We start from the raw sequence: 15008 nt of genomic DNA, 5'->3' as shown, positions 1-15008 counted from the left end.
TACTTATTTTCTAGTGGCAGTTAAGATTTCCCACCCTTTATCCCGGTCGAATCCTATTACAGGATCTACCTAGTGTATGCATTGTTAATTTGTTCTTATCCTATATATGCATAAAATATTGGTCACTGGACATTAAGCAACCAACTATCAATCGGATTTAGCTTCATCAAGTGTAAAATTTATAAAATTGAATGAAAAATGAGAATGTCGACATCAGTTAAATGTTGCATAATAAGTTGCTCCTTACTTTTACTATAATTACACATAAATCCTATCCTTTGCAGTTTAAGACGATTAACGTTTCTACATATATAATTTTCTCGAAATATAACTGTTCATATATTTACAAATTTACAAAGTCTTGTATATGTTATTTAATCAAAACGTATTTTAATCAGAGAACATTCAATAAATTATATTACTATAAATTACTAGATTGGCCAGGTAGGTGAAATTCCATCTATCCATTGGCGACAAGGTTTTTTTCACAGATGTAACTTATGGGACTATCGCAAGATGCATCATTCCAAATACCCCCGTCCAACATGTATGCACAATCCTCGCCACCGTTAGCATTATTCGGTTCTCCTGTGCTGTGTCTCCAACTATTGTACTGTACTGGAGTGCCGTCATTATACCAAACCCATTGACCTTCATGTCCGCGATCGGTTGCGCCAATCCAGCCTGAAATATGTAACCATTTGTTTAACTAGTCTCTTTGTTTCAAAATGTTCTACTCGAATACAGACAGCGTGACTATTGCATCTTACCGTTATTATTACATGTAACATAAAAACCCTGGAGACAAGTAGAACAATTCAATTATGCTTTTTACTTGCTTCAGCAAGACGACGGGTTCCATATGTGGAGTAAGAATTGCCTATCCTTTCAGAGCATCTAAGTAGTTCATTCAGAGTTTTTGGTTTGGTAAATGTTGCTGAGCCTTTAGTTTTCTATGTGATGTTTTATTATTGTTGTTTGTCCTTTCGTCGTTTTATTTTTGGCCATGCTTTTTTCTATTTTTATTGGACTTATTATTTTTGAATTCCCTCTTGTTATTTTTTCTCCTTTTTTCGAATTAAAGTTTTTCTGGTAATATTTGTGTTTATAAATTTTAAAACAAAATGTCTGCCTTAAATAAGTAATGAATTTTCTATACTCCCATCTGAATGGGGTTTATTTCAAGTTTTTTTATTATTTAATTAAGGTCTTTCCTTTCTTAATGGAAAGACCTTACTGTATTTCGTTTGTTTATTATTATTATTCTTTTTCCTCGTCCGTTTTCAAAGTCTTAAATCAAGAAAAGTACGCAACATATCCAAATGATCTTTGGTACTATGTACCTTATAGGAGTTGTCTTCCCAATTACAAAAAACACTGTTATCACTACTACTCATAAACTATAAGACTTAGCGGCAAATGTTTTTTTTTAAAATGTTCCTTGCCAGATGGCACAACTTCAAATTATTTTAACCGAAGCGATTCAGTGATTTCTTATAGGAGTTATTTCCCCTTGAATATTTTACTTTTCAATATGCAAATAAATCTCATGAACCATCAGTTGTAAAGACCACGGGTCTTTTGATTTGAGATCCTTGGTCCAAAAAAAATGAAAATTAGGTCAAGATCAAAGGTCAAGGTCGTATTTTAGATTTTTATTTGTTTTTGATTTCCCTATAACTTTGGAATGGTTATAGATACAGAAAATTTAAGTAGTGAAAAATGCTTGGTACTTCAAGGGGCAACTTTGTTACGTTATGACTGTATTGGTTTAACCATTATGTAAGGGACATAACCCCCATTTATGGTTTATAAAAAGCCATTATTAGGCAAAATTCTTAAACAAAAGGTCCTTGATCCATAGGGTCTTTTGCAATGACATTGTGGAGCAATGACCTTGACAAAGGTCGAAAGGTCAAAGGTCAAGGTCATGTACTAAGAGGCAAATTATGTGATTTTGGCACTATTTAAAGAGTTTTATGTGTGTTTGAATTCCAATCAATCAATCAATCAATCAATCAATCAGTGCATGTTTCCGTCTCATGTGTTTAATATAGGGTCCAAGATCTCATTTGATTCTTTTTCGCTTGTTTCAAGAGACCCTATTCAACGTGTTTAATCAATCAATCAATCAATCAGTGCATGTTTCCGTGTCATGTGTTTGATATGGGGTCCGAGATCTCATTTGTGTTTTTTTCGCTTGTTTCAAGAAACCCTATCCAACGTGTTTAACCAACCAACCAACGTGTTTAATCAACTAATCAACATATTTAACCAATCAACCAACCAATCAATCAATCAGCGCATGTTTCCGTCTCATGTGTTTAAGATGGAGTCCAAGATCTCATTTGTTTCTTTTTCGCTTGTTTCAAGAAACCCTATCCAACGTGTTTAACCAACCAACCAACGTGTTTAATCAAGCAATCAACATGTTTAACCAACCAATCAATCTATCAATCAATCAATCAATCAGTGCATGTTTCCGTCTCATGTGTTTAATATGGGGTCCAAGATCTGATTTGTTTCTTTTTCGCTTGTTTCAAGAACCCTATCCAACGTGTTTAACCAACCAACCAACGTGTTTGATCAACCAATTAACGTGTTTAACCAACCAACCAACCAATTAATAAATCAATCAATCAATCAATCAATTAATCAATCAATTAATCAATGCATGCATGTTTCCGTCTCATGTGTTTAAATATGGTGTCCAAGATCTTATTTGTTTCTTTTTCGCTTATTTCAAGAGACACTATTCAACGTGTTTAATTAATCAATCAATCAATCAATCAATCAATATATATGACACTTTATTTATAACAGTATAATTAAAAAAAATGGAAGGAAAGACCTATCAATTATTCAAGAAGAATTGAACTTTAATTATTATTATTATTATTATTATTATTATTATTATTATTATTATTATTATTATTCATGTTAGGTTTTGTAGATATACGTATGCAATATGTCAGCACTAATTAAGTAAAATTATAAACCTTCTATACCCCAATCAAAACGGAGTTGTTCATTTAAAAAACAATATTAGTTTATTAAGGTCTTTCCTTTCTTAACGGAAAGACCTTACTGTATTTCGTTTGTTTATTATTATTCTTTTTCCTCGTCCGTTTTCAAAGTCAAAAATAAAAAAAAGTACGCGACATATCCAAATGGTCTTTGGTACCACGTATCAGGGGTATAAAATCTATCTTGTATTAGAAGAACCATTATTTACTATTTACCTTATAGGAGTTATCTTCCCAATTATTAAAAACACTGTTATCACTACTCCTCATAAACTATAAGACTTAGCGGCAAATGGTTTTTTTTAAATGTTCCTTGCCAGATGTCGCAACTTCAAATAATTTTAACCGAAGCGATTCAGTGACTTATCATAGGAGTTATTTCCCCTTGAATATTTTACTTTTCAATATGCCAAAAAAAATCATGAACCGTAAGTTGTAAAGACCTCCGGTCTTTTGATTTGAGATCATTGGACCATAACTTGAAAATATAGGTCAAAGGTCATATTTTAGATTTTCATATGTCTTTGATTTCCCTATAATTCTTGAATGGTTATAGATACAGAAAATTTAAGTAGTGAAAAATGCTTGGTACTTCAAGTGGCAACTTTGTTACATTATGACTGTATTAGTTTTACCATTATGTAAGGGACATAACCCCCATTTATGGTTTATAAAAAGCCATTATTAGGCAAAACTCTTAAACAAAAGGTCATTGACCCATAGGGTCTTTTGCAATGACATTATGGAGCAATAACCTTCACGAAGGTCACAAGGTCAAAGGTCAAGGTCATGTACTAAGAGGCAAATTATGTGATTTTGGCACTATTTAAAGAGTTTTATGTGTGTTTGAATTCCAATCAATCAATCAATCAATCAATCAATCAATCAATCAATCAATCAATTAATCAGTGCATGTTTCCGTCTCATGTGTTTAATATGGGGTCCAAGATCTCATTTGTTTCTTTTTCGTTTGTTTCAAGAGACCCTATTCAACGTGTTTAATCAATCAATCAATCAATCAGTGCATGTTTCCGTGTCATGTGTTTGATATGGGGTCCGAGATCTCATTTGTTTTTTTTCGCTTGTTTCAAGAAACCCTATCCAACGTGTTTAACCAACCAACCAACGTGTTTAATCAACTAATCAACATATTTAACCAATCAACCAACCAATCAATCAATCAGTGCATGTTTCCGTCTCATGTGTTTAATATGGAGTCCAAGATCTCATGTTTCTTTCTCACTTGTTTCAAGAAACCTATCAAACGTGTTTAACCAATCAACCAACGTGTTTGATCAACCAATCAATGGGTTTAACCAATCAATCAATCAATCAATCAATTAATTAATCAATCAATCAATCAATCAATCAATCAGTGGATGTTTACGTCTCACGTGTTTAATATGGGGTTCAAGATCTCATTTGTTTCTATCTCGCTTGTTTCAGGAAACCTATCCAACGTGTTTAACCAACCAACCAACCAACCAACGTGTCTAATCAACCAACCAATGTGTTTAATCAACCAATCAACATGTTTAACCAACCAATCAAACAATCAATCAGTGCATGTTTCCGTCTCACGTGTTTAATATGGGGTTCAAGATCTCATTTGTTTCTTTTTCGCTTGTTTCAGGAAACCTATCCAACGTGTTTAACCAACCAACCAACCAACGTGTCTAATCAACCAACCAATGTGTTTAATCAACCAATCAACATGTTTAACCAACCAATCAAACAATCAATCAGTGCATGTTTCCGTCTCACGTGTTTAATATAGGGTTCAAGATCTCATTTGTTTCTTTCTCGCTTGTTTCAGGAAACCCATCCAACGTGTTTAACTAACCAACGTACCAACGTGTTTAATCAACCAACCAATGTGCTTAATCAACCAATCAACATGTTTAACCAATCAATCAATCAATCAATCAATCAGTGCATGTTTCCGTTTCATGTGTTTTTAATATGGAGTCCGAGATCTCATTTGTTTCTTTCTAGCTTGTTTCAAGAAACCTATCCAACGTGTTTAACCAACCAACCAACGTGTTTAATCAACCAATCAACGTGTTTAGCCAACCAACCAATACATCAATCAATCAATCAGTGCATGTTTCCGTCTCATGAGTTTAATATGGAGTCCAAGATCTCATTTGTTTCTTTCTCGCTTGTTTCAAGAAACCTATCCAATGTGTTTAACCAATCAAACAACGTGTTTGATCAACCAATCAACGTGTTTAACCAACCAATACATCAATCAATCAATCAGTGCATGTTTCCGTCTCATGTGTTTAATATGGGGTTCAAGATCTCATTTGTTTCTTTCTCGCTTGTTTCAGGAAACCTATCCAACGTGTTTAACCAACCAACCAACCAACTAACGTGTTTAATCAACCAACCAATATGTTTAATCAACCAATCAACATGTTTAACCAATCAATCAATCAATTAATCAGTGCATTTTTCCGTCTCAAGTGTTTAATATGGGTTTCAAGATCTCATTTGTTTCTTTTTCGCTTGTTTCAAGAGATCCCATTCAACGTGTTTAATTAATTAATCAATCAATCAATGTGTTTAATTAATTAATCAATCAATCAATCAATCGATCAATGTATATGACAGTTTATTTATGACAGTATAATTAAAACAATATGGAGGGAAAGACCTATCAATTATTCAAGAAGAATTGAATTTTAATTATTATTATTATTATTATTATTATTATTATTAAGTTTTGTGAATATACGGATAATGAAATATTTCAGAGCGTCCTTTAATCTTGTATCTTGCTTCTTGCAAAGCTAGTGTTCATAATTTTTTTATAGAGTAGTATTTAAAAACAATACCGAGCATGTGGGTTTGTAGCCAAATGTCTTCGTTTCTGTCATCAACCTTTGTTAAATAACCTCCTCTCATTCCACAAGAATACTGTAAATACATGTCATTAAAATATCAGAATTATTAAACAAAAATGAATATTGTACGGTTTTCAAATTTTAGTTAGTTTTTATAATTCCCCCGAACATGTTACATTGCCGGTAATCTTAAATGATGTGAATCGTGCATTGATAGTTCAAATTGAAACTATAGGAAATATTGTATGGTGTAAACGTGTTAGTAGGAAATCAACACCAGATAATACTTGACTAATGGAGATGAAAAAGTGAAGGGTAGAAATCACAGAATCTACATCAATCCCGCCAAATGTTCATCTGCCTGTCCCCCATCATTGTTTGGATTTTTCATTCTGTTTTTTGTATACCGCAAATGGTATAGAAACCCGTCTACTATTGTTGAAGAACAATTTGAAATAAAATTGAGATTGTAAATGGGGAATATGTCAAAGAGACAACAACCCGACCAAAGAGCAGAAAACTGCCGAAGGCCACCAATGGGTCTTCAACACAGAGAGAAAATCCCGCACCCGGAGGCGGACTTCAGCTGGCCCCTTAATAAAAATGTGTACTAGTTCAGTGAAAATGGACGTCATACAAAACTCCAAAACATATAAATGAACTAAAATTTAAAAAAAAACATACAAAATTAACAAAGGCCAGATGCGTCTGACTTGGGACAGGCGCAAAAATGCGATGGGGTTAAACATGTTTTGTGAGATCTCAACCCTCCCCCTATACCTCTAGCCAATGTAGAATAAACAAACACATATCAATTCGCACAGTAAAACTCAGTCCAAAAGAAGTCCGAGTCCGATCGATGTCAGAATAGGTAACAAAAGAAACTAAGCAAAATGACAATGATGCATATATTAACAAAGGACTACTAGCAGTTACTGACATGCCAGCTCCAGACTTCAATTAAAGTGATTGAAAGATTATGTCTTCATCATATGAAAATCAAGCACAATCCCTCCCGTTAGGGGTTTTGTATCATACCATCACAAAACATATGAGAAGAACATAACCCGTATCATGCCAACAAAAGGTTTTAGAACAAATGTGTTTATTTCCGAAGCAATCCCCTATGAGTGAATCAATATTAATACCAAAATATGCCATCTTCAATGATTGGATGTGAAATACCTGAACGTAAGATGTCTGCATGTTAATTTATATTTACAAATAATGTCCTTGTACCGATGATAAAATTTAGTAAATGTTTTGACTAGTTTGTGATATTGAAAACCCTGGTGTAATAATTTTTCGTTAATACAGATATTTCTTTCGTTAAAATCAAATACGTCTTTACATACAGTAGCGAATCGAACAAGCTGAGATATATAAACACCATACGATGGTTACAAGGGAACGTCACCATCTAAAAATGGATAATTAACAATAGGAAATGAACAAATCATCTCTTTTATCATAAATTTTGGTATTAAGCTTCCCGTTAAAGATATAGATATCAAGATCCAGGAAAGGGCAGTGTTCATTGTTAGTATTAGCTTTATTTAAAGTCAATTCAGCAGGATAAATCTCTTTAGTGTACATACTGAAGTCGTCATTATTGAGAGCCAATAAGTCATCCAAATATCTAAAAGTGTTATTAAATTTTTGTATCAGATGTTGTTTCGTTGGGTCTTTGCTGATTTTAGTCATAAATTGTAACTCATAACAATACAGAAACAGGTCCGCAATAAGTGGTGCACAGTGAGTGCCCATTAGAATTCCGATAACTTGACGATATACGGAATCTCCTTAGCGAACACAAATGTTTTCTAGTAAAAATGCAAGGGCAGTTATAGTATCAAAGCAGGTCCGATTAATATAGTTCTTTTGTTTGTTGTTACTAAAAAATGACTTAAAAGAGTTTTAACATGTATATTCGCATTCCTATTTTTTGAATGCCTATTTAATTAGGTATGTGAATTTTTTCTCAATGAGATTATGAGGCAAAATGGTATATAGGGTAGAAAAATCAAAACTTTGAACAGATTCGAAATCACTAAATATAAGCATACAATTTATCAAGTACTTCCAAAGAATTTTTGACACTCCAAAAGTAATTAATTCCACTATTCAAAGGCCTTATTTAAACAATTTATTTCCAGGCTTTTGATTGTACTAAGTGTACTTGTAAGTAAATTAGTCAGTTTAGATGGGGAACAATGGCTTGATGACGAAATAAATCTATATTTGTAAGGTGTTTTGTGCAGTTTCGGAAGCCAGTACATAGTTGGAACTTTCATTGTATTTGGTTCTGATTGTAAAGAGGTAGCTTAAAGTTTATGTTTGTTACAGATGTCATTTTCCGAATATGGAGTCAGTTGGTAAGTTGGTGAATTCGTGATTTCCTTTTGCAGATTTACGTCAAACAATAATGACATTATTAACACCCTTATCAGCCGGGACAAAAACAAATTCCTTGGCGAGTTCTTTTAGCTGATGTTTGATACGAGAAATAGGGCTATTGTGGTTGTTCTTTAAAATGTTGTATACGTATATCAACTATGTTCATTACTGAATTAAAAAAAGAATCTAAGGATTTCTTGTCAGCTTTTTCGCGTTTTATCCGTTTCGAGCAGTAAGTACGTAGTGAGTCGTGGATGATATTACGACATTCATTCCAATAATTGACGGCTGACGATATTTAGGTTCTTTACCGAGAAATGATTTCAACTCTCGGTCACGAACGATGTTAAGGCCTCTTGTTATAACATGGGAACAAGGGCCATAAACGTATTCGGAATTAGTACAATTTAATGACGTAGGTGTATTGTCACTGATATTTAAATCTTTACACATCTTTTAGCTGTAATAAAACACATATTTCCGGGTGATTTTTGTAAACATAACAAGTAAGAAGGAGTTCAGTATTATCAAAATAACCAGGAATTTGTCCTTTAACTGAATGCATTAAAAATACCGGCAACATTTACAAAATCAAAACCTTTATTGAAATATTTAATTTTTATAAAATGTTTCCTGTGATCTTCGGGGCGATAAATTTTGGGAAACAGTTTAGAATTACAATATGCAATTATAATTTGGACGATTTCATACTTAGGACTGCAATATGGAATTGTGTTGCAATCCTCTAAAAATTGATGTAATTTATTAACAGGTAAAGAACACAGCTTGGTTAACAGATAATGTGTACCGTTGTTTTTTGAAATAGAAATTAGGTCCAAAATAATTGTATTATTGGTACGAAATTTTCTTTGATTGCGATTTATTCTACGCCCATGAAAACGGTTTTTACGAACTTTTTTAGAAACTATATCCAAAATATTAACATAATCGGTTCTTGATATATTACCAATTCCCATAATATTATCATTAAGGCCGAGAGTATAGACTGTCTGTAATTTTTTAATCCAATTTAATTCAATTATTTTTCGTGATCGTAAAAACTTTGAATGAGATTCCCCTGACTGCTTATATACTACATCGAAAGGTTGAACTGTTAAATATTTAATAGGATGATTGTGCTTCTTAAGGTGTTGATAAATGATACTTTTGAATTTATGAGGTCTTTTAAAACGATAAAGGTGTTCTTGCGTGCGTTTAGATAAATAGCGTCCAGTTTCACCTACGTACAGAATACCACATCCCGGTTTGTTTCATATGAGTAAATATATAATGCTGTTAGTTTTTCAATTGATATCAGTTTCAAATTTTAAGGAAAATGTGCGACCATTAAACGTGGACCTTACCGTATTGTTGACCTCTATATGTTTGATATTCATTGTGTCGTTGGTTTTCCGCCTTGTTGTCATCTCCAGTTTTTCATAGTCAATATCAATATCATATTCCGAATAAATTATTCATGAAAAATTACTTTAAAATCAACAAGGAAATTCAAAATTAAGATGTTCTTAGGTGCTTGACAACATGTGAACTGTCAAATTGTAAATGTTGTTTTACAAGTTGACAATTCTCAAATCAATACAGGACCGTCACTGTTTTATTATATTAAATATAAAATGACTAGAGTCTTTCCTCTTACTCCTTAATGACGCGGGCTTAGCGAAGAATCAGCAATTACAAAGTCTTTGGTTTGACCCGGCGGAAGTTCGAACCCACGACTTCCCGTACTCGAGGCTATCACGCTATCTCGACACCACCGGGGCGGTTGGAAATCAATGGAAACATTGATACTATCATAATATGGTTATTATTTTGACCACTCAGAAATTCTCCTCAATAGTAAGGTTTAGTTATAGCAGTAATGGCAAGTAACCGACATCTTTTGGCAAAGTTATTGTTAACCTTAACTGATTTTCATTATTATAAGTTTGGATTTTGCTACCCATTAGACTTACCGCTGCTTGATCCCAACTTATCTTCTCCCTTCCAAAGAAGTAGCAATGATGATTATATAACATCCAACCATTAGGACAATGTGGCACTGTGGATATAAATGAATATATTGATGTTAATTTAAACGTCGAAACAATAATTAGATGCTGACATTAAGCAGGGTCCATTTTATCAATGGTTTAAATCAATTGGGAGAGTATCTTTCATAACCAATATTATATCAATGTTGATTGATCGATTGATAGTTGTTTGCTTAACGTGCAGTGGCATATATTTTATGCATGTTCAGGACGAGAACAAATTAACAAGTATAAATCAATTGTTTTGAAAACAATTATGAACGTTTGATTGATTGATTGATTGGTTGGTTGGTTGGTTGGTTGGTTGGTTGACTACTGACTGACTGACTGATTGACTGATCACATGCATTGGACCGGGTCTCTTAGAACAAATGAAAAAGAAAGAAATGAGATACCGAATCCCTTAATAAACACATTGGACCGAAACATAATTGATTGATTGATTGTTTGTTTGGTTAATTGATTGACTAATTCTTTGATCAAAATTTTGCATGGCACTCTCTTCGCAAGACATCGGATTTAATGTCCCCATTCCGGCCGAACGTGGCTGCGTATTTATACATCCTGCTAAACCAAACGGACGCCCTGTACTGGTATGCCTTAATATAAGTTATATGTATAGCATAGTATTCCGAGTTAGTAAAATACACTTTCGAACTCGACGCGTGAGAAGTTTATTTGGCTAACGAGGAAGGCGTTGCTATCAAGGACAAAAATCATCGTTTGGCGGCAAAATATAATAAACCGCAGTGTCTAAATATTTTAGAAAGCATGGCAGACGTATTCCCTCTTCCAGATTGGCTAGAAATCGAAGGCGATGATTTAGTTCTCTCTCAGGTGTGTATTTAAAAAAAAAATTAGATTGATTTGAGGTTATTGTCTTTTTTTTTTTGGGGGGGGGGGGGGGGGGGGGGGGGCTTTTAATCGAAAAGCGGTAAATATTTCCTGTGATTTTTTTTTTTATTTAAGTATGCATTTCAATTATGTCGATCATCTGATTTATATGCCCTTTATGAGCAGTGTATTTTCGGAAATGAAAATATTTTAATTCTATTAATTCTATTAAAACGAATTTTTAAAATATTGTTTTACTGTTTTGCAAACAGGCTCTCGTAATATATAATAGCTACTAGAACGCACCCGCGAAATCACGGGAGTATACAGCTTGTGATCTGTTGTAGGGTGATTTTTTTTGTTAAAGATATTATGTATGGAGAATTTCATAAAAGGTATCAAAAGCCCTCTCCCTTTTTCCAAAGTCCGATATTGTTTCCTTTCTGTTAAATTCAATTATTTTTGTGTTTCTGGCCTCAGAGCACAATTATTCTTCTCCTTTACTACAATGCATCTTTTGGTAAAAGTCAAATTAATTAAAAATTTGCACCGCTTCAAACATGAAATAAAATTAATGTAACTGCTTATATAAAGACCATTATTAGTCTAATAAAATATTCTTCTTGGAAAATCCATCAGTGATTTTTCTTTTGAGAGCCTTATTAACATGCCAATGGTAGGATATGAATCTTGTATAAATGACTAAAACCGACTAAGGCTTATTTGAGGGGTGGTCGGAGGGGTCCTGATCCCGAAATCCCGGGCTTAAAAACATGAAATCCCGAGATGCAGAATTTAAAGAAATTCATATCCCGAAATCCTGAAATGGAAAAATATATTCCCGGATCCCGTAAGGATCAATCCCCGAATTCCGAGCTTAAACACACCCGACCCCGACTCCCGAAAAAGGTCATGCCTCCCTCTAATCTCTACCCTACTTTCATTTTTGCCAAATCACTACTTTCACTTTCAACAATAAAATGTTATGCCCCATTTATGGGCATTATGTTTTCTAGTCTGTGCATCAGTGCGTTCGTTCGTCCGTCCGTCCGTCCGTCCGTCTGTCCCGCTTCAGGTTAAAGTTTTTGGTCGAGGTAGTTTTTGACGAAGTTGAAGTCCAATCAACTCGAAACTTAGTAAATTAGTGCCGATGTGGCATCCGTGTACTATGGACACATTCTTGTTTCCACATTTTTTACTTATTTTAATATATATATGCAACTGGTATGACCCCTTAAATAGTAAACATTTCAAAGAAAACAGTAGACAAAATACTGAGAGTCTATATATATTAAAGTAGTATAATCGTAGTTTATATGTAGATAAACGCGAAAAATAATTGTCCTAAGGAGGTATAATTGTTGTGGTTCTTGCGATCTAAACACCATGATACGGAGAACGCTCTGATTGGCTTATTTATTTTTTATTTTTGTTATCTATCATACGATTGGTTGTACTTGTGCATGTTTCCAACCGGAAGTCTTATCTGTGACTAAAAGTCAGTCTGATGACGGAATCATTATCCGGACTCCTTTTTTTGTCGTTTTTCTCCAAAAATAACTCAATCTGAATAATCATAAGAATGCATGACAAATGCGACTATGCATGTTACCTATAGAACACAGAGGCATGCTGATTAGTTTATCGTGGAAGGAAGAGAAGCGACACATAAAATAAGGTCTTCTCGTTTAATAGTATAGATAGAATATATAGGGATAGTAGATCTTGCCATGGATAGAAAACAAGTGCCTGTGGTTTTGCAGGTTCTTCACGATGTCGAGGAAGATATATCATTAGCAGACGCGTCGGCAATAATAGAGGAGACTATAAGACTGTCGCAAATTCAAATGCATCAAGCTGTGGATTATTACGATTTAGGCACGTTTGACATAGGAAATTTTCAAATCGTAATCCGCCTCCAGATTCCACCGGGACTGCACCAGCGCCCATTTATGTTGGAAACTCTGGTGCTGACGCGACAAATGGAAAATTCGAGCGTGTTGGCCATTCCAGCGATACAACGTCAAAGGACCACACCAGAAATCCTTAAAGACGTTACAAATACTAAAGGGGTAGTTCAATTTCAAATTGCAATTTGAGCAACATTTCATTTTGATTTATAATTGTTGTTCGTTTTTTTTTTTGGCAAATACGTTCTGTTTCAAAAGTGACAGAAGTTATATTTATTTTTTTCGGCTACTTCTTGAAATTTAGGAGTGGACATTATATTTTTGATTCTCTTGCCTGATTGAGAAAATCTGCAGAGATTTCCTATTCATTTGTATTTTTTTATTTGAAACCTAATAAAATTGACATTGATGTGTGTGCTTTTATGTAGGCGTAAATTTTCCCAATGAGGCAGAGCTTACCCATTAAAAATTTGATTGTAGGATTTCACTAATATTTACGATCTTGGGAGCCATTTCTGTGTCATTGATTTTAATTTCTCAGTTCAGGTTATGGACGTCATGCAAACTGCACGTGTTTTTATAGTGCTAACGGGAATATATATTTGCTTGATTCATTTACAGGTAAACTGACGTCTAACGCTGACCACTAGTCTGAATTCACTACATGCATTAAAAAAAATAAAAAAAAAAAATGCTGTTGTTATAGTAATTGAACAACACGTGTATGGATTTCTATTTCATAAGTGTGTACATAAGACGGATTGCAAATTTACAGTTAAATCTACATTTACGGGTGTGTAAGTAGTGTACAAAGGCCGATTCTGCGGCACTTTCCATTTTTAAGGGTAAATTTAGCACAAATCCAACTTTAGATTTTTTACAATGTAAACGGTTAGGGTTAGGGTTAGGGTAAGGGCTAGGGTAGAAACAAGAATATGGCTTTTTGTAAAAAATGGTAGAAACACCTTAAAGGGATGTAATCCTAGGGTAGAAACAAAATATGGCTTTTACAAACAATTGTAGACCTTAAATGACTGTGTTGCTAAAAGTAAAATGGATGAAATTGAAATAAATAAAAAGATGGCATTCAATAGTGTTGATATGAATATGGATCAGTTCAAAGAGAATGAAGAACTCAAAACTTGTGGTGCTTCACTAAAAAGAAAGAAGGGGCAGTTTTGTAAGAGTAAACCAGGGAAAGATGGGCTTTGCTGGAGACACAGCAAAGAACCACGCCAGCAGGAGGATACCCCAGATGTAGGGAATATTGTGGTGAAAACCAACATGAAAGAACTTCGAAAAATTGCGAAGAAGGAGGGTCTTAAGGGATACAGTAGGAAACCTAAGGGAGAATAGTTAAAGTTAATTGAGACCAATACTGCCCACAAATTTACTCGCGAAGAGGTTTTTACCAAAAGGGAACTGAAGACCATTGCCAAAAGACGGGGAATTACCAACTATTCCCGACTAGGTAGAGCTGACCTGACCGAACTGGTGAAGAAAAACATTGAAAATGCCCTCGTTAAAGAGGAAATCAAAATTGTTGACCGACGCGATGCATTGAAAGGTGTATTTGGCACAATCACCATTGAACCATTGAAACAGCATGATATGGTAACGTTTTTTAATGTAAGTCAAAGCACTATCGCCAGCACAATTTCAGATTCACTCATCAAAATGAAGGCCCTAAAAGTGTATTTAGTACTACAGGTGGAGATGGTAAAAACAAACCCAGCGACCGGAGAAAATATCTACGTCATTCCCCACTTTAGATCAACCCTTACCACCATCACCGAATCCACAGACCTTGAGTTGGAAATAGCATTTATGTTCGAGAAGGTCAAAGAAAATATGGCTAAATACATGCGTGAAGGTAGTGGGTGGACATTTGGTCATATTGAAAAGCTAGAAATCCACCTGAACAAGTTTAAACCTCTCAAT

At 34.1% G+C, this 15008-nt stretch overlaps 1 protein-coding gene across 2 annotated transcripts in view; it reads right to left on the bottom strand.

Moving 5' to 3' along the window:
* Positions 1-359: 359 nt before the first annotated feature.
* The window catches only part of LOC143079922 (neurocan core protein-like), a 93991-nt gene continuing 79342 nt past the window's right edge, over positions 360-15008 (bottom strand). For both annotated transcript variants that reach the window (XM_076255548.1, XM_076255549.1), the window contains 3 exons: positions 10246-10331; positions 5867-5948; positions 360-684 (listed from right to left, as the gene is read on the bottom strand). In XM_076255548.1, coding sequence (XP_076111663.1) covers positions 461-684; positions 5867-5948; positions 10246-10331 — 392 coding nt within the window. In that variant the 3' untranslated portion in view covers positions 360-460. The remainder of the gene's footprint in view (positions 685-5866; positions 5949-10245; positions 10332-15008) is intronic.

This window comes from Mytilus galloprovincialis, chromosome 6 (assembly GCF_965363235.1).
Source record: "Mytilus galloprovincialis chromosome 6, xbMytGall1.hap1.1, whole genome shotgun sequence".
Classification (NCBI taxonomy): Eukaryota; Metazoa; Mollusca; class Bivalvia; order Mytilida; family Mytilidae; genus Mytilus; species Mytilus galloprovincialis.
Note: the sequence above shows the minus strand (reverse complement) of the source record. Positions and strands in the feature narration are given on the sequence as shown.